Source organism: Populus trichocarpa, chromosome 2 (genome assembly GCF_000002775.5).
Source record: "Populus trichocarpa isolate Nisqually-1 chromosome 2, P.trichocarpa_v4.1, whole genome shotgun sequence".
Taxonomy (NCBI): domain Eukaryota; kingdom Viridiplantae; phylum Streptophyta; class Magnoliopsida; order Malpighiales; family Salicaceae; genus Populus; species Populus trichocarpa.
In genome coordinates this window covers 1,545,236-1,566,127 of record NC_037286.2, presented here as the reverse complement: position 1 = coordinate 1,566,127, position 20,892 = coordinate 1,545,236, and the positions used below count along the sequence as shown (strand labels likewise).

At 35.9% G+C, this 20,892-nt stretch overlaps 1 protein-coding gene across 2 annotated transcripts; it reads left to right on the top strand.

Moving 5' to 3' along the window:
* Window positions 1–13,709: 13,709 nt before the first annotated feature.
* On the top strand, window positions 13,710–19,736 carry LOC7479689 (filament-like plant protein 4). Of its 2 annotated transcripts, none has more exons than XM_052450361.1 (6): window positions 13,710–13,906; window positions 15,166–15,267; window positions 15,715–15,934; window positions 16,016–18,452; window positions 18,627–18,672; window positions 19,040–19,736. In XM_052450361.1, the coding sequence occupies exons 2-6, from the start codon at window positions 15,172–15,174 to the stop codon at window positions 19,493–19,495; spliced, it is 3,255 nt and encodes a 1,084-aa protein (XP_052306321.1). In that variant the 5' UTR covers window positions 13,710–13,906; window positions 15,166–15,171; the 3' UTR covers window positions 19,496–19,736. The 2 variants fall into 2 exon arrangements, with proteins under 2 accessions (XP_052306321.1, XP_052306322.1); XM_052450362.1 differs by lacking the exon at window positions 13,710–13,906 and adding an exon at window positions 14,249–14,400.
* The last annotated feature ends 1,156 nt before the right edge of the window (window positions 19,737–20,892 follow it).

Genomic DNA, 20,892 nt, shown 5'->3' with positions numbered 1-20,892 from the left:
TATAATTTTTTTAAAACAAATCATATTTTTTTAATTACCAAACAAACCTCTTAAGTTTAATTAGATCGTATTTGAGCATTGACACAATTTTGCGGCGGCATATTAAGGCATTGGCCACGAATTTCGTGGAGCCGTATCAGAATTGTTGGATTCTCTTAATTTATATTTTCAACCTGCTCTGAAGAAGGAAAGGGAAAGAGACATCGAGAGTTTAGCTCTTCTCTGTTGTTAATGTTAGAAAACCTTTCTAGGTCCTGATGCAAATCAAGACACAGGACTTCCTACGACTTCAGGATCAAAGCCTCCATCAACATAGGAGTCGCTGCAATTTATTTATTTCCTGTTATTACTTTTCTAGTTTATTAGTTTCCTAGTTGGATTTGAAATTCTATTCTGTTATTCTTTCCTAGTTTATTATTGTTTCCTAGTTAAAACTGGAGACTGTATTAGTATTTAAATAGGATTAAAGTAATATGAATGGCAATTAAGTTTTTAGCCATCCTACGAACTCTGAGTTGAGCTTTCATTGGATTGATTCCAATACATAGAGAGATTCTGTGCTAGTCCCTACTCTTGATATTCAGCGTGAGGCTGCCCCAAACAGATCGTTGGCACCAAATTGGTATCAGAGCAAATTGTGGTTACCCGGTTCCATTCATTACAGTGTCCTACGTCCATGCCTGTAACCCGCAGTGGTAACTCATACGCCATGGCAATCAACCAAAACCTGAACAACCCAAACCCACCCAACCAAAACCCAAATAACTCAAACCCACCCAATCAACACCCGAATAACACAAACAACCCAAACTCAAGCCATCAGAACCCAAACACCCAAGACACAGACTAGCCTCAACTACAATACCAGGTTGACCAGATCGCCACAGTAATGGAACAACTTATTCATCGACTAGATCTCATGGAGGAGCGTTGTAATCGAGAGGAGCATGGACCCTTTAATCGCTCTGGACGCAGAGCAGTACATAGAGAGAGGTTGGGCGACAGTGATGGAGATGTTTATGAAGAGGAAGGAAATCAGGAGTTTGAGAATTATGAACCACGAGTTCGGTGTCATAGGCGAAACATGCACAGAGGACATACAGATCATGGTACAAGTTATCAACCTCTTGATGAATTGACCAAAAGAATGAAGGTTGACGTTCCAGATTTTCTTGGAAAACTAGAACCCAATGCTTTTGAAGATTGACTAACAGCTATCGAGGATTACTTCGATTGGTTTGCTGTTTCAGAGGATAGAAAGGTTCGTTATGTTCGGATGAAATTAAAAGGCCATGCACGAGCATGGTGGGGGAGTGTAGAGGAACAATTACGCCGAACACGTAGACCAGCAATTTCTAATTGGGAAGAGATGAAAGAGAGACTGAAAGAAAAATATTTGCCCATTGACTATGAGCAGATAATGTTCGAGGAGATGTTGCAACTCAGACAAGGTTCATTAAGTGTTGATCAATTTACAGATCACGTCCACGAGTTGACTGTACGTAGTAGGGTTGTGGAAACTGAACAGCAATCTTTAGCCCGATACCGCACTGGGTTACACAATGACCTGCGTAAAGAGATGTGGACTGCACGATTAATCAACGTGGAAGAGGCATACCAGTTGGCACTCCGTATTGAGAAACAACTAGGACCTTCTGTCGGGAGAAAAGTCATGTCCTGGGATTCAAAATCAGAATTTGTCTCAAAATCTTCAACCCAAAGGCTCCCACCACTGAGGGATCAAATTAGAAGTGGGGTCAGTGGAGATTATAAAGGAAAAGCCAAAGCCTCTAACGAAGGACCACAATGCTATAAATATAAAGGCTTCGGTCACTATATTGTTGTATGTCCTACAAGGGATAAGAAATTACCTTCATTTGCGAAAAAGAACTATTAGTGGAGGACACTGTTGACGACACAGAGGAGGAAGAAATTGATGGGAGTATACTTAGTGACGAAGAACACTTGAGTGCATCCGAATTACCCAGCTGCGTTATCCATCGAATATTAACAGGAACAAGGAAGGAGCTCCAGACTAATCCCGAATGGTTACGCACCAATATTTTTCACACTCGCATGGAGCATAATGGTCGGGTTTTGAATGTCATTATTGATAATGGCAGCGGCATGAATGTGATCGCTGAAGCTGCCATTGAACTCTTGGGGCTGAAAACTAAGAAGCACCCCACCCCTTATCGGATTAGCTGGGTTAATGAGGCTAATTCTGTCCACGTCAAGCAGCGTTGCTTTGTTAAATTTTCATTGGGAAAAAAATATGTTGACGAAGCCTGGTGTGATGTAATTCCTATGACTGTATGCCATATGCTACTGGGGCGTCCGTGGCTCTATGACCGGAGAGTTCTCTATGACGGGTATGCTAATACCTATTCTTTTAATTTCCAAGGTAAGAAATTTGTTTTGGATCCCCTGCAGATTTCAGAGTTTGATACAAAAAAAGAGGTTGTCCCAGTCTTAACAATACGAAAATTTTCTCGAATTGTCGAAGCGGAAAACATGGTACTATTAATAGTGAACCGTGAGGTGAAGCAGGAGGACAACATTATTCCAACAGATCTTCCAACAGAGTTCTTGACAATGCTGGAAGAATTTCAGGATATCATGCCTGATGAGGTTCCAAATCGACTACCCCCAATAAGGGTAGTACAGCACGTCATTGATCTAATTTCGGGATCAACCCTGCCTAATTTACCGCATTACCGCATGAGCCCAACAGAGAATGAAGAGCTCAGTCATCAAATTCAACAATTACTAGACAAGGGTTTCATTGGAGAAAGGCTCAGCCCCTGTGCTGTCCTGGTTTTACTTACACCAAAGAAGGACGGTAGTTGGAGGATGTGCGTCGATAGTCGAGCCATTAATAAGATAACTGTGAAGTACCGGTTTCCTATTCCTCGTCTTGATGATATGTTGGATTTATTATGTGGCTCCTCTATTTTCACTAAGATCGACCTCCGGAGCGGTTATCACCAGATTCGCATCCAGGTGGGTGACGAATGGAAGACAACATTCAAAACGAAAGATGGGCTCTTTGAGTGGCTAGTCATGCCATTCGGACTAACCAACGCACCAAGCACCTTCATGCGCGTAATGACGCAAAATCTCAAACCATTTTTGGGAAAATTCGTTGTTGTTTATTTTGATGACATCTTAATTTTTAGCCGAAGCGTGCAGGAACATTGAAGCCATGTCGAACAGATTCTGAAGGTCCTAAGAGTTGAACAGCTCTACATTAACAAAGCCAAGTGTTCATTTATGAGGCAAAGTGCCAAGTTTCTGGGTTTTATCATCTCTAATCAAGGTGTTGAGGCCGACCCTGCAAAGGTACAAGCTGTACAACAATGGCCAACTCCCCAGAATCTATCCGAAGTTCGGAGCTTCCACGGCTTAGTCATATTTTATCGGCGGTTTATTCGCAATTTCAGCACAATCATGGCCCCAATCACCGAGTGCCTGAAAGAAAAGAAATTTGCATGGAGTATGGCAGCTGCCAAAGCATTCACTGAAATTAAAAACAAGATGGGACACGCACCAGTGCTCAAGTTACCAGATTTCTCCAAAATTTTTGAAGTAGCTTGTGACGCATCACATGTGGGAATCGGGGGAGTGCTAAGTCAGGAGGGCCATCCCATTGCTTTTTTTAGTGAGAAGCTTAATGACACTCGCCGGCGATACTCGGTATATGACATGGAATTCTACACTTTAATTGAAACACTCAAGCATTGGCGCCCTTATTTGATCCACAAAGAGTTTATCCTCTTTACAGACCATGACTCCCTGAAACACTTAAATTCCCAAAACAAAATTAATGCACGACATGCTCGTTGGATGGATTATTTACAGCAGTTTGATTTTGTTATTAGACATAAAGCAGGGACAGAAAATAAGGTGGCTGACGCTTTAAGCAGGAGACCACACCTGTTGCACATGTTTTCAGCCAATATTGCAGGTTTCGACAGCATGAAAACCGAATATACCAGCGACGAGGACTTTGGTAGTGTATGGAATAATATTTCTAATCAGGGGAACTCAGCTGAGAAGGAGTATGTGTTGCGAGATGGATTCCTATTCTACAAATCACGGCTCTGCATTCCTCGTGGCTCATTTCGGGAATTTTTTATTACAGAGCTCCATGGCGGGGGCCTCGCTGGCCACTTCGGTCATGATAAAACTTTTGATACTGTCACTGACCGCTTCTATTGTCCTCGAATAAGGAGGGACGTCCATACTGTGGTTGATCGGTGTCGAGTTTGCCAAATAAATAAAGGCACTAAGCAACCTGCAGGGCTTTATATGCCGCTCCCCATCCCAGACAGACCATGGCAACATCTTAGCATGGATTTCGTCCTTGGTTTGCCAAGAACTTTGCGGTAATATGATTCAATCATGGTGGTAGTTGACCGTTTTTCCAAAATGGCCCATTTCCTCCCCTGCCACAAAACTTATGATGCATCAAGAGTTGCTACCTTATTCCTGCAGGAGGTTGTTCGTCTGCATGGTCTCCCAGCTTCGATCGTGTCTGACAGGGATGTCAAGTTTGTAAGTTATTTTTGGAAAACATTGTGGGCAAAACTGGGAATAAAATTGATGTTCTTTAGTGCCTTCCATCCCCAAACGAATGGCCAGACTGAGGTCACCAACAGAAGTTTGGGAAATTTATTACGTTGCCTAGTCACGGATCATGTGACCCGCTGGGATCTGGTGCTTCCGCACGCTGAATTTGCCTTTAACAACTCTGTTAACCGTTCAACAGGTTGCACCCCATTTGAAGTTGTTTATGGCTTTCGACCCAACACTCCACTTGATGTTATTTCGTTACCATCACCACCCAGACCAAGCGAGGCTGCGCTGGATTTCTCCAGCTATATGCGAGACGTTCACGAGGAATGCAAACGGCGCCTGACCACTCATACAAATTCTTATGCAGCTGTGGAAAATGCAAAACGCAAGGATCGACAATTTATTACCGGTGATATGGTTCTAGTTCGTTTGCGTCCAGAGCGTTTTCCTCCAGGGAGCTTTACTAAGCTACATGCACGCAGAGCAGGCCCTTTCCAGGTCACCAAGAAATTGGGTTCTAATGCATATGTCATTGCTTTACCCTCTGATTTTGGTATTAGTCCCATTTTTAACATTGAAGATCTTACAGAGTTCAAGGGTGATGTCGAAAACATTACTGCACTACCAGCGCCAACCATAACACTAGTACCACGAGTTCCAGAGATTACAACACCACGAGATGAGATTGCTGCCATTCTTGACCATCAATTTGTTACCACTCGGCGAGGAGGTTATTATAAGTTCTTAGTGCAATGGCAGAATCGTCCAAGGTCAGACTCTGTCTGGTTGCAAGCTTCAGAGATCAAGCGTTTACATCCACACCTGTTCACAGCATACACCAGTCAAAACTTGCCAGAGTCAAGTTCTTCAGGGGGACTGGCAGTTGATGCAAATCAAGACACAGGACTTCCTACGACTTCAGGATCAAAGCCTCCATCAACATAGGAGTCGCTACAATTTATTTATTTCCTGTTATTACTTTTCTAGTTTATTAGTTTCCTAGTTGGATTTGAAATTCTATTCTGTTATTCTTTCCTAGTTTATTATTGTTTCCTAGTTAAAACTGGAGACTGTATTAGTATTTAAAGAGGATGAAAGTAATATGAATGACAATTAAGTTTTTAGCCATCCTACGAACTCTGAGTTGAGCTTTCATTGGAGTGATTCCAATACACAGAGAGATTCTGTGCTAGTCCCTACTCTTGATATTCAGCGTGAGGCTGCCCCAAACAGATCGTTGGCACCAGGTCCCTTCTTAACATCGAAAAATCTACCCATCCTAAAATCGAAACCATCTAGATCGAGAATCAATTAAAATTATTTTTTTAGTATATATTTAGTATTATAGTAGTTTTTACTACTGTGATTTTTTTTAAATATTTTTAGTTGTGGTTTTAAAAATATATATTTGATTAAAATTATTATAAAATGATTTTTTACACATAAAATAAATAAAAATAAAGTTTTTATAAATAAAAAAATAAGTTATTTTAGTTTCTACAAAAAAACTAAAATATAAGACACAATTATATATGAGAAAATGTAAAATAAAATAAAAAAACTATTTATCTAATCAAATAATTTCTTCCTCTATGATTGGAAAAATAAAACCAAAATCTATCACAGTACCAAAATTTCTATTTATTTTTTTGTTTAAAAATAATTTTTATTTTTAAATTATTTTAATGTGTTAATATCAAAAATAATTTTTAAAAAATAAAAAAAATATTATTAATATATATTTTAACATGAAAAATTATTTAAAAAACAATTATAATTACATTACCGAACAAGCTACGTGGATGATAACTTGTCTTGCCAACAAAGCACGTCAAGTTCTCCTTTCTTGTTCTTGTTGAGGATGTATCATTGTGTTGGCAATTAAGGAGATAAGACAACTGCATCACATTAATGAAAACTTGCCATGTAAGGCTTTCGACATCTCAATTAAAAGCTCTGTCCTTTGCGTGTGCAAGCAGGTTTCCAAGCAAAAACATGGCCGAGTTCATAGCATGGTCCCTTTTCTTATAAATATTTGTTAAAACAGCCCTTACTATAATACTTGGCATGGAAATCCTTTTACCTTTTGATTCCTGGTCACAACCGACCCTTCCATACAACTCCTGCTCGTCAGACGTCTTCCATGTATCGTCACGTTACATGTCTAAGAGGGTGAAGGGATAAGATCACATAAAACTACTATCCGAAAATTCAATTTGTGAATATTAAGGGACCAAAATTTGCAAAAGGGACTGAATTAATCAATTTCTGAAACTTAAGGATCTACCAGATGCATTTACCATTCAAAATCATAGTTACAAAACCCTTCTAGTCATGCCAATCAGGTTTGACCAGGTTAAGTCCAGTAAAGAGATCGCTATATTTACATGAGAAACAGGGTTCGGTCTGGTTTATATTTATTATTGTTGTCTATAAATTTTTTAATTTTTTTTAATGTATTAAAATAATTTTTTATTTTTTTTATTTTTTTTGACAATAACATATTAAAACTATATAAAAAAATTAAATTTATTTTTTTTAAGTACAACTTACTTTTAAAGCAATGTTTGAGATTGCAGTTGGACCATACTTTTAAAAATATTAGATTTTTTTAGTTTAAAATAAATTTTTTAGATGTTTTTTTATGATTTTAATGAATGATTTTAAAAATAAAAAAATATTTTAATATTTTTAAATTTTTAAAAAAATCAACAAACAACATCTAAAACACACTAAAAAAACATAATCTACCACGTTGATAACACTTTTCCACAATCGGAGAAAACTGGAAAATACAGATGTCTCTGCGGTCTGTGCCCATGTTACTGTATGTCCGAAACGTGCTAATCACGCGCCAGAATTGGTTGTTGTTCTCACTTCTCAATTTGGAAAATTAAAAATTAAATGTTACACTGACCTGCCGCGGTTGTAATTGGTGGGATTGTCCAATCACGATGACCTGGTGTCTTATGATTGGCCTGTACGAATTTATTATCCAGCTCATTTGTAAACATCAAAAGGTACTATTAAGTTAATAATTCATCATCCAACGTCACACATTTTCCGCCAGTTCAAGCCAGGAATCAACGGTGTTGGTCAATCACAGCCGTGCTTTTTTTATTATTAAAAATAGAAAACAAATTAAAGAGACAGGAGGAGGTAAAAAAAAAATTAAAAAAAAATGAATCGATTCACCGTCAAAACAAAAAAAAACCAGAGAGGAGTTGGAAATGCGCTTTTTAAATAATTTTTAATTTAAAAATATATTAAAAAAATATTTTTTAAAAAAATTATTTTTAATATCAGCGTATCAAAATTATTTAAAAATACTAAAAAATATTAATTTAAAATTAAAAAAAATATTAAATATTTTTAAAATATAAAAACAAATCACCTTGTTGAAGAAGCTGTGGTCTGATCAACTGGACAGAGGAATCTTGACCAGGGGAAACCTTGGAGTTTTCAACAGTAATAGACCGTATAGACATCTCATCAAACAGTTGTTGTGCTGTATAGTAGTTGTATCTGTATTGCATGTATACTCTATGCCTGTGATCGATTATGTAAGCTGCGCCACAGTGCCATGCAGTGGCATCAAGAAGATCAATTATGCCTCCGATCTAAACTAAAATGTTATTTAGTGTTTTAGATAGCATTTAATTAATATATTCAAATGTTTATAGTTTTTTTTTTAAATTTTAAAAATTCCAGGTTTATATAGAAACTTAAATAACTGCAACAACAATCATAATAGAGAAACTTGAAGACCATCCGATGATAAAATCAGTATATTTATAAAAAATATATTAAATTACTTAAGGTAATAAATAATTTAAAAGAGCCTTGAACTTAAGGAACAAAAATATTTGTTTTTAATTTTTAAGTTAATTAATGTTCTAAAATCTATATATCTTTATTTTAAGGGATAAAAAGTTATGAGTCTTTTATCTGGATGGTTTGTTGGGTATTTATACCCCCTAAAACTTGTTGTTTTCAACTAAAAAAAGACTAGAAAGTCATTTGCTTTCAACGATATTAATGGGAGACAAATATCTATTACATATCATTAATGAGATAATAAATGTGGTAGGTCACTTGAGATACCTTATATACACCACAAGTATAAGGAAATCGTTGCCGAATGATTATTTTAGACGAAGAGGTATGAAGATTTATCATGTTTTTAATATTGTAGATAATCATCCATGATCGGGCATGTAGCCTTAGAACCTGGTAATGTCCAAGTTTTTTGGGTTTGACATGTTTGTTAAACCCACGTTTCTTTGTACTTGGATGACTGGCAAGTCCAAATTCTCCAGGTCTGGCTTGTTCATCAAACCCATGTCACCTTAGGTTTGGGTGGCTACCAAACCCAAGTACTTTGGGTCTAATATATTTACCGGATATATTTTATTTAAAAAGATTTTTATTTATAAAAATCTTAACTAAAAGTTAATTCTATCACATGTATCTATATGAAATTGAATTTGATGTCTCCCTTTTAAATATCAAGAGTGAAATTATTATTTTGGAAGTAAACCCATTACTAGAATCTAAATCATGGATGTTAATATAATATATCACAATGAATAATAACCTGAACTCACCTAAATTGATGGGTTTTTTCATGAAAAGTTTTTTTTTATAAGCAATGGATAAAGTATAAATATTATCAAATACGACTTAAAACCCGTTACAAACCTATCATGAGATATATATTTGTATTATATATATATATATATATATATATATATATATATATATATTATTGAATAATAAATAATAGCTGTGAAATAAATATTTTCATAGATATCAAAAATATAACAAATATGATATAAATATCTAAATTTTTTATTTAATAAATAATAAATAGGATACGAATATAAAAAAAACTTGACCCGCGAACATCCACGAGGCATGATTGGTAAAATTTAGTAGATTTGATTAAATTTGGCATATTTGACTTAGTTGGAATCAACTGAATTTAAAAAGTGTAAAACTTGAATATTTTAAAACTTTTAATGTATGTATGTATATTTTTGAGGATGGTGATTGATACTAACTAAATACAATTTAATTGGTAATGAAGTGAGTTGGTTAAAAATCAAGGTTGACTTGTGGCTTCATTAACCTGAGATAAAATGTGATCAAAATCCAATTTTTAACCCGATAAATTTTTATAAAAATATTGTTTTGATTTTTTTTAAAAAAATATATCGCTAATAAATTTTATCCTTAATAAATCCTCCATTTGAATATTATAACTATGGTAAAAACCCTATCTCAACCCACAGGTTGGATCATCCCTTTTTCCTTATCAGCAAGAGTTATAACTAAAAACAATCGTTCAAGATTCTTTCAAGTTCATAATGGATTGGTAGAAGGGAAGTTAATTTGAAATCATGTTTTTTTTTTAATCTTATTAAATTCTAGCCAGCTCGATTATGTATAAACTTAAAAAACAAGAAAATAATAAACACGATGATCTTGTAATTATATATCTTGAGAAAATTTGTAGTAATTCTGATTTTCATTTTGTCCACGAAGGGCTGGCATTGAATATTGCATTACATCAATAACTATAGCATTTAACTTCCTTTTTCAAGACACTAACATGGCATATAAATGAACAGCGACTGCTCATGCATGGCCTGGTTAACGCTGTTCATTAATGGGTCTAGACATGGCAGTTCACACGATGTGCCGAATTCACCACCAACTTGGCTAGAAGAACTACAAATTCAAGCAGAAACTGTTGAGATTTACTGTAAATTATGGCCTTTGAACTTTACTGGTAGAGCAATAAATTAGTCAAACTGTACACGAAATTGATAATGATGCATGTGATTACCAGAAGAAATATAACGCTCAAAAGAAGAAAAGGCCTTGAAAAAGTCACAGAGAAAAACAATTACGCCCACTGCTTTTGATGCTTTCAGTGTCCATAAAAAAATATTGGGATATTGAAGGAAACCTCAAGCTTAAACATTCTACTCGGTAGAAAGAGACCCTTTGACCAAAGAAAACTAAGTACAGACCTACTCTTCTTCATATATGAGTTTTTATATTATAGATTAAGAATATTTTTATTTGAAAATTTATTAAAATAATTTTTTATATTTTTGGTTTTAGCATGTTAAATAATAAAAGTGCCCAGGGAACGTAGCGTAATGACAAAAAACTTGAGATCTGCACAGCAGGTCTCGAGTTCGAGTCAGGGTGTGCATTTCTTGTAAGAGCCTAGGACAGCTGGGGTTTTACTCGCTCACCTAGACCCACAAAGTACGCTTTTCAAGGAATGAATTTTCTGAAATAAAAAAAAATGTTAAATAATAATAAAATATTATTATTATTTTTTAAATACACTTTTAAAATACTCATTAAAGCTGGCAACTTGAATGAAATAATGATGCAAGACTCCAAAAATGCACTCTAACGTGTCTGGGTCTCGTTAATTCATTAATTTTTTTTTAAAAAAATCAAAATTCTCATCTTTAACTTTTATCAAACTGTTATTTTAAAAAAAAAATTGTGGTCAATGCCAATTTATCAAAATAAAATTAAATGAGCTGATTTTTTTTTTAAAATCCTAAAAATTGCTTGTATGGACGTATTATCCTTCCTAGAATCCATAAATAATGGCAACAAATGTTGTTGCAAGGAAAAAAGAAGGATCCTTTTATCGGGTCATTGTCTGCCACTTTTTTTTTGGCACCCCGATAGACCTCATGATTTTCAGCGAGTATTGTCGACAATTGACAGTCGGGTGGAACACAGGCTACTAGCTAGGCTCCTAGTGGCGGATATGGAGGGTGACTGTTGTCTGTCACTTTTGATACTTTCCTTCTTCGTCACCTCACCTAAGCCAGGCTTGATGGAAAAGAGAAATTAATGGAGATAATTCCACAGTGTCAGGGGAAGAGCCTCTCCCACTCAAAGTAGAAAAAAGAAAGAAAAGTTTGAATTCATAATGGGAAGGACGCTCCCTCACTTGAAATGACTGCGCAGATCCAACCAAGTACAAGCGGACTTAGATATGCTGAAATAGAATAAGACGGGGACGAATTTCCTTTTTGTTTTTATTTTTTTTAATAAAAATTTAAAACATGTCCTGAAAATAATTCTTCTCACTGGAAAAAAAATAAAAAATACATTGACATTATAAGTATGTTTTTATTTAAAAAATAACAAAAAAACCTTATAAAGAGAGATCATGGAGAATCTCTAAAATATGTTTTTTAAATTCAGTATAGATCTGAAAAGTTTTTAATTTTTCTAAATGAGAAATGTTGCATTTAAACATGAAATTTCAATATTTTTTTAAAAAAGAATTATTGATCTGTATCTAAATAATTTTATATTTTCATGCATTCTCATGTATATTACCATGAATGCTTGAAATTACTACGATTTTAAGATTAAATAGAGTGTATGATTCAGCCTGGTCATTTGGAAAAAAAATGGATTTTATTAAAATACGTGAAATTGATTGATAAACCACACCAACATTATTAATTGCCTTCTTCTGATTCCCTCTTGTTCCGAATACAGGAAAGGACCAAGCACAAAACAATACATTCTTCACTGGGCCTTCAAGAAATAAATAAATAAGATAAGATAAAATAAAATAAATACTCCATCTTCACTGGCCATTCAAACCAGGCAACGGCAGGGGTCAGTCCAGTTCATCAAATGTTAGCTCGGAGGCATTGTTTTAAAATCTCAATGGAGCTTGATTCTAGGTAATTACATGTTGAGAAGGTCAATTTAGATGGGTTTTATTTTTCAAAACAGCACTGTTCAGAATAAAAAAGAATTAATAAGTTGATGATCAAGTTTTGAGCAAGGGAGACTCTGTTTAACTGAGTCACTGGTTCAACCTAATTTTTTAAATAATGTTTCAAGGCAGAGTGGTCAAAAGATTAGGCAGATTTAGTGATTATCCTACAGATTAGGCAGCTCATCTAGAGATTAATTACGCATGTCCCTTTAAAACAATGGAGCATACCTAGGCAATTATCCCCTAAAATCTCCATAATTCAAAGCCTACAACTAAACTTTCCTAGACAGGCTAAATTACAATACCACCTGTAACACAACAATCTCTTCTTGTCTTAGTAATGTAATCAAGAGATTAAAGGTGTAATTAGTGACGAGCGGCTCAGATTTATTGACCGAGGATGATCAAATGAAAGCACGACACATGGTGTGGCCACTACACTTTCAAAGATCATGAGCTGTGACGGTGGTCCAAAGTCGTAACACACACACAAAGACAGCACAGGAATACATTACCCTCACACTTTCCTCATATCGGATCCAGCTCATCTCTAGTTGAATTAAATGGAAAACAAAAAATTGTAAAAATAAAAAATAAAAAATGAAGAATAAAGTTTCACGCACACACCACGGTGTTTAAGTTGAAATTATCAACATTTATTTAGTAAGATAAAAATAAACGTAAATAAAAGAGATAAACAGGAAGAAAATAATTAAAATAATTATTTTTAAGCAAGTAAAAATATTTTTATAATTTTTAATAAAACTGAATGTGATTTTTTTTCTCTTTTTTATTAAATTAATACCAGTATTTATAATGTGCGTTATAGATTTTTCACGTTCCCTCTCTTCCAATCAAATACTATTATTTTTACTTATCCCAAAATAATTATATGTTCAAAACATTATTTCATATATTCGTCAAGACGTCAACAATGTCGCTAATCAAGGCTAATTTGGAAATAAATCTATAATTAAAAAAATATTATTTTATAAAAGTGTTAATGAAAAAAAATATAATATATAAAATTTCAACTTTTTTTTATCTACATGAAAAATCAAATAAAATATTTTTTTAGAACGAAGAAATCTCTATTTAAGATATAACAAAAAAAAACTGCTCAGTCCTGATATATAAGAGCTGGCAAAACTGCAGGACGAACTTTGTTGGAAAAGAGAGAGCGAGGGTGGCAGGATACCACCGCTATTTCTTACTCCATCAGGGGTAAATCCGTCAAGAAGAACCACACGTAACTTTCAAGGCACCATTTTTTTTTAATAAAAAACACTTTCATTAATTTTTTAAAATAAAATAATTTAAAAAGCATGATTGTTTTGGAGCATTTTGCAACGTCTTCCCTTTTAAGTGACACCTCGAACCAGAATATTTTTCACTCTCTTTCTCCCACCACCACACCACCACCACCACCGTCACCGTCATCGTCACAACTCTCCTCTCATTTCTCATTCCTCTTAGATCCCATTTCTCTCCTTAACCTCAATCTCACACTTCTTCTACTCTCTGACGCCACATTTCTACTGTTGACTGGTGAGTGAGGTTCTTTCCTTGTTTTTTCTATCCCCATTACCCTCTGTATAGGCGAGCTATTTTTTTCTTTGGCTGTGGGAAAATAAAAACGAAAATGGAAATGGGTTTTGTTTGGCGTGCGTATGTGTTATGTTTATTTCTACTTTTTGGAAAAAAAAAACATTTGATTTTATTTGGTCCATTTTTTCTTTTTTAATTCCTTTTTATCAAAGTGGAGATTATCATTTCTCTATCTGTCGGTGAAGGGTTCCTATTGTAAGTTTTCTTCCAATTTAAGTCTTTCTTCAAGCTTATATTTGTTTTCCTGTTTTGATTATATAACCTATGGTTTTAGCCTTTTCTTAGTCAGTAGCTAAAGTGACTTCTGGTTTTTTTTTTTTTTTTTTTTTAATATCTGTGGATTTTTTCTTGCTATCTGTTTTGGTATCAGACTGTCAGTGCTTGATAATGGTGGCATTTGGCAGTAAATTCACTTTCTGGTTTTGATTTTTTCAGTTTAGTACTCTACTCTCACTCTTTCTGTTACTGTTACTGTTTCACATTGATTTTTTTTTATATATAAAATTTTTAATCCCATTTGGTATAAATAAAAACATCCTAGTTCTTCTTAATGTGATTAATTTTATTAATTATTTTTAATTATGTTTTTTGTTGAATTTCCGAGATCTTTATATGGTATTAATTACAAACTCGGTGATTAGATCTTGGTTTTAATAATTAAGAAAGCATTATGGGGCTTAATGACAGAGCATGCATGTCATTGATGATGATTTTTTAAAATTAATTTCGGATTTGGTTAGAAAAAAAGATATTAAGTTATGAAGATGCAGGTTATGATTGGCATGATAATAATAAAATCATTGTGTTTGCGTAGCTCTGATGTTTCTGTCTTACTGGGTTTGATTGCTGAGCTAATGGGGGATTTTAAAAGGGAAATTTAATGAGAAAATGCTATTATTCCTAGGATTTGCATCACCATTAAAACAAGGGTGCCGCAAAAACCTGGTTCAATTATTAATCATGTTTTTAATTTTTAAAATGCAGGATGATTGTTATTTTCTCGAGACTTGCATGCTAAAATATTGAAATGGAATTCGTTTTTTTTTTTTTTAGAGTAGATGAAGATTATGTGTTATGTTCTGTCTATAAGTTGTTCCGATAGATTGGAAGTAGTTGTTTTAATATGTTTGGTTATTGCATTATATATTTTCTGACTGATTTCTATCATTTTAACTCATATTTACACCTCAAATTACCAGCCTGATATGGATCGCCGGAGTTGGCCTTGGAAGAAAAAATCATCCGACAAGACTGAGAAAGCGGCTCCCGCAGAAGACTCCGGTGGATCACAGGGAGAGAAGGTATATTCACTGATATAAGTTTTGTTTTTGCTCTGTTTGATAATTCTGTCTCCATTTTCTTCCGTTACTGGTTGCTTTATTTTGATGTCTTATCTCTAGCATCCTTCTTTATTTGGATGGCTGAAGACATTGCATGCTAGACAATTGAAGCATTCCCATGAATTTCTCTGTAACTTTGTCCTCGCTAATGAGTGAATTTGTGTGCTGCAAATTTTTACATAATTGATGCATATCAGAAAATAAACTGCAGGCTTTCTTGAAAAGGAACTTCCTTCTCTAATTTGCTACATGCCATTTTAGTTTCTTGACCGTTTCAGATTTATTATATGAAAAAGACCAAGGATGAATTAGTGGCTCCTGGTGGAGTATCATATAGTCTCAGCTCCTTTGGGAAGTTATTGGTTTCTCTTGTTAATTCCTTTTCTGGTATTCTTTCTATGAGAACAGGATAGCTATAAAAAACCCAACTACGTTCAAATTTCTGTGGAATCATATACCCACCTGACTGGTTTAGAGGATCAAGTGAAGACATATGGGGAACAGGTTGAAACACTAGAGGATCAGATCATGGACTTGAATGAAAAGCTGTCTGCAGCCCATTCAGAGATGACTACCAAGGAAAACCTGGTGAAACAACATGCTAAAGTTGCTGAAGAAGCTGTCTCGGGTAGGACACTGGTCTTGTGATACGACACCTGAAATTTAGTTTGGAATGAATTGTATTGAATTTGGATACCTTTTAATGCAGGTTGGGAAAAGGCTGAGGCTGAAGCTTTGGCATTGAAAAATCATCTAGAAACAGTTACACTCTCAAAGCTCACTGCTGAAGATCGGGCATCACATTTGGATGGTGCTCTCAAAGAGTGCATGCGGCAGATAAGAAATCTAAAAGAAGAACATGAACAGAAAGTGCAGGATGTTGTACTCAACAAGAAAAAGCAATTAGACAAAATTAAGATGGATTTTGAAGCAAAGATTGGTAACTTGGATCAAGAGCTCCTTAGGTCTGCTGCTGAAAATGCTGCACTTTCAAGGTCATTGCAAGAGCGTTCTAATATGCTAATCAAAATAAGTGAAGAAAGGTCGCAAGCTGAGGCTGACATTGAGCTTTTGAAGAGCAATATTGAGTCATGTGAAAGGGAAATAAATTCACTTAAATATGAACTCCATGTAACTTCTAAAGAGCTGGAGATTCGTAATGAAGAAAAGAATATGATCATGAGATCTGCTGAAGCAGCTAACAAGCAGCATACAGAGGGTGTCAAAAAAATAGCTAAGCTGGAAGCAGAGTGCCAAAGATTACGCGGTCTTGTTCGGAAGAAATTGCCAGGTCCTGCTGCACTTGCCCAGATGAAGCTAGAGGTTGAGAGTTTGGGTCGGGATTATGGAGACTCTCGACTGAGGAGGTCTCCTGTTAAGCCTCCAAGTCCTCATTTGTCCTCAGTGCCTGAATTTTCACTGGACAATGTACAGAAATTCAACAAAGAGAATGAGTTTCTCACAGAGCGTTTATTTGCAGTGGAGGAGGAAACAAAGATGTTGAAAGAAGCTTTGGCAAAGCGTAACAGTGAACTGCAGGCTTCAAGGAATCTGTGTGCTAAGACAGCAAGCAAGCTTCAAAGTTTAGAAGCTCAATTTCAACTCAACAATCATCAGAAAAGCTCCCCAAAATCTATCACTCAGGTTCCTGCTGAAGGTTACTCTAGTCAAAATATCAGTAACCCACCTAGCTTAACCTCTGTGTCTGAAGATGGAAATGATGATACCCAAAGTTGTGCTGACTCTTGGGCAACGACATCAGTCTCCGATGTTTCCCATTTCAAGAAGGACAATCACAGTGAGAAGTCAAATAAGGCTGAAAATGCAAAGCACCTTGAACTTATGGATGACTTCTTGGAGATGGAGAAGTTGGCTTGTTTAAATGCAGATAGTGCCACTACCATTTCAAGTTCTCCAAACAATAAGGCTTCTGAAACTGCAAACACTGATGCTTTGGCTGAGGTCTCCTTGCAAAAAGAAGATGCACTGTCTGAAGAGAAGCGTGATTTGGATCCACTGGCGAATCACGTGTCTTGCAATAAGGATTCTTCAGCCATAAACTCAGGATCTGATGCTGATCTGTTGTCATTTGGGAAACTCCAGTCTAGAATCTCTATGTTACTTGAGTCTGTGTCGAAGGAGGTTGATGTGGATAAAATTTTGGAAGAAATTAAGCAGGTTGTGCATGATGCAGAAACCGCAGCAAGCTGTGGTTCCAAGGAAGTACACCATTCCGATGCAACGTGCGACAGGCAAACTTGTCCTGAAGATGCTGTTATAATGGGAGAGAAGGAAATCACATTGTTGCAAGAGAATAAGGCAGCCACACACACTATGCACACAGTAAGCGAGGAGTTGTTGGCTGCCATTTCTCAGATTCATGACTTCGTACTATTGCTGGGAAAAGAAGCAATGGCAGTTCATGACACTTCTTGCGATAGCATTGGTCTGAGCCAAAAAATTGAGGAGTTCTCAATTACATTCAAGAAAGTTTTATGCAGTGACAGAAGCCTGATTGATTTCATGTTTGACCTTTCTCGTGTATTAGCAGTAGCCAGTGGGCTCCGATTCAATGTCCTAGGATATAAATGCAATGAGGCGGAAATCAATAGTCCTGATTGCATAGATAAGGTTGCTTTACCAGAGAACAAGGTCATTCAAAATGATTCACCGGGAGAAACATTTCAGAATGGTTGTGCCAACATTTCCAGTCCGACCTCTAACCCGGAGGTGCCTGATTATGGAAATTTGGTACCTGGCTATGGATCAAATACCACATCGTGCAAGGTCTCATTGGAAGAGTTTGAAGAATTGAAATCAGAGAAGGACACAATGGCCATGGATCTAGCTAGATGTACTGAAAATCTTGAAATGACAAAATCTCAATTACATGAAACCGAGCAGCTTCTAGCTGAAGTTAAATCACAACTGGTTTCTGCACAAAAGTCTAACAGCTTGGCTGAGACACAGCTCAAATGTATGGCAGAGTCATATAGGTCGCTTGAAACACGTGCACAGGAGTTGGAAACTGAGGTAAACCTTCTGCGGGTGAAAACAGAAACTTTGGAAAGTGAGCTTCAAGAAGAAAAGACGAGTCATCAGGATGCCTTGACCAGATGCAAAGAACTAGAAGAGCAACTGCAAACGTAAGCTTCGATCCTTTTCTTTTACTTACCATCTATCTTGTGCAAACTTATATGCTATGGTCCATGTGTTCACCAGACTATTTCATATTTTTTGAATTATCTTGGGGAATTTCCTGATGCTTCATCTCTGGATTTGAAGTTTTCTCTAAAATGAATATTTTATCTTATTTTTAGGAAAGAGAGCTCGTCAGCGGATGGCATTGACCTCAAGAGCAAACAGGTTGGGCATCTGTCCTCTTCATCATTCCTTAAATTGTCTTTCGTTCGGACTAAATTTGTTTCTCATGTTATTAGCAATTAGAGGAAAATTATAAGAGATATAAACGTCAGGAATGAAAGGCTTTGCCCACAGATGCTTTCTGAAAAATTAATCTAGTGCTCCAAACATGTTTATAATACAGTAATGTACAACAACATTGTATATCACTCCATATTGCAAGCCCATCTTTGGACCTCACTAGAACAGACCAATATTATGAGCACTCTATGAAAGTTGACGTCGATCTCTAAAAGTAAAATGATCTTTTTTATAGAATGCAAGCCATCATTGATCAGTGTAAAGAGCTAAATTAAAACTATTGTTTCAGGAGAAAGAAATAACAGCTGCCGCAGAAAAGCTAGCAGAGTGCCAGGAGACTATATTTCTTCTTGGCAAGCAGTTAAAATATTTGCGTCCGCAAACAGAGATCATGGGATCTCCTTACAGTGAGAGGAGTCAAAGTGGCGATGGGATTGCCAAAGACGAACCTACTATAAGTGGCATTAACTTGCAGGATTCTGATCAAGCTGAGATGGACACAGGTGCTTCTGTTAATTTCCTCAAAGCAGGTAGTGAATCTCCATCGGATTCATACAACCATCCATGCTATCCATCTGATACAGAGTCAAACCTCTTGAGATCACCGGTTGGCTTAAAGCATCCAAAACACAGGCCTACAAAATCAACCTCCTCATCTTCATCTTCTACCCCCACGCCAGAGAAACACCCTCGAGGGTTTAGCAGGTTCTTTTCCTCGAAAGGGAAGAATGGACATGGTTACTAGGCTTGCAGCCCGCGGGCATAATAATGTTATGGTCGATAAAGATCAATGTAGTAATAAGCTGAATCACCAAATATGGAGTCATCGACCATAACTGGTGTTAGAATCACTTGTGGAGTATTCAAACTCGAGACCCTGAGTTTGTTTAGGTTTCATATTGTGAATGATGCTTTGAACACTGGGTAATTTTTTTGTAACTAATGACTGTATATGGTATCCACATCTATCACTACTACTTTCTTTATAGCATTTGCCTTCTGTAACTTTGTCGATCGAACATCACATGGTTTGTGGAGCTTTATTGAAGCATCTGTAACTTTTTCGATCGAACATCACACGGTTTATATTGAAAAAGAAAGAGAATTTTAAAATAACTAGGGAAACGAAAAATAAAAGAAAAAAATCTATTTATATTGGGAAGGAAAATAAATGAAGGAAATCTAAAAATAACTAGGGAAAAAAAATCTTTGTGGGCTAACCTTAACTTGTTACATGACCTAGCCCGTTATAGAACAAGACATGTAGAATAGCCCGTTATAGAACAAGACATGTACAATGTTCTAGGAAAATGGAGAAAAAGATTTTTTTTTCGTTGAGCTTAAACTTGTTCCATGAACATGTTTACTAGAACTTCCAGACAATCCAATTAGAACAAATTCATACACGACACTTCATATCCTTAAAGATACCGACCACAACCACATTGAAATGTAATTGTTGTGGCAGTTTGACATGGTGGATATGCCTAAATGAATAAATGGGCCTTGCAGTACACAGGCCTGTTGAATACTCATCCTCGAGGTGATGCTCGATTACTCGGCTAACATGAACCCGTCTTTAGCAATATGAATTTTTAAGTTTTCCACACATTTATTTTTTGTTTCAGAGGGAGATTTTCCATTTTTCTTATATTATGTGGCTGTGGACTTTTAAATGATCATGTTAAAGTACGTAGCAAATATCCAAAACTCGGAACGTTTCCACCAATAAAGCTATAGGATGTAAAATTTCTACCATTGAAGAGCTCGAGGCATTGCCTCTTCGTCCCGATGGAAAATGGTGTGCTAGTGGACATTTAGTTACATGGCCCTTTCTGGTTGTTCTTAGAGTCGTGGTGAGGATATCAGAGGGCCGACTGCTAGACAGCCCGAAGATTATCTTAGCCCATTGAGTAAATTGGGAATTTTCAACTCATAAGTCCCTTCAATCCCTTTGTTGCTTAGATCCTCGTGTACTCTAATGGTCATTCGGTATTCGTCTATTTTCCAACGATGCCCTGAATTATTTTAATTGACGAGAAAGGTCCATGCATGCCCAATTGATTATCCTGCATTCCATGACAGAACAAGCAAAATGTCTTTTTTTTTTTAAAAAAAAATTAGTATTTCGAGGGAGAATTA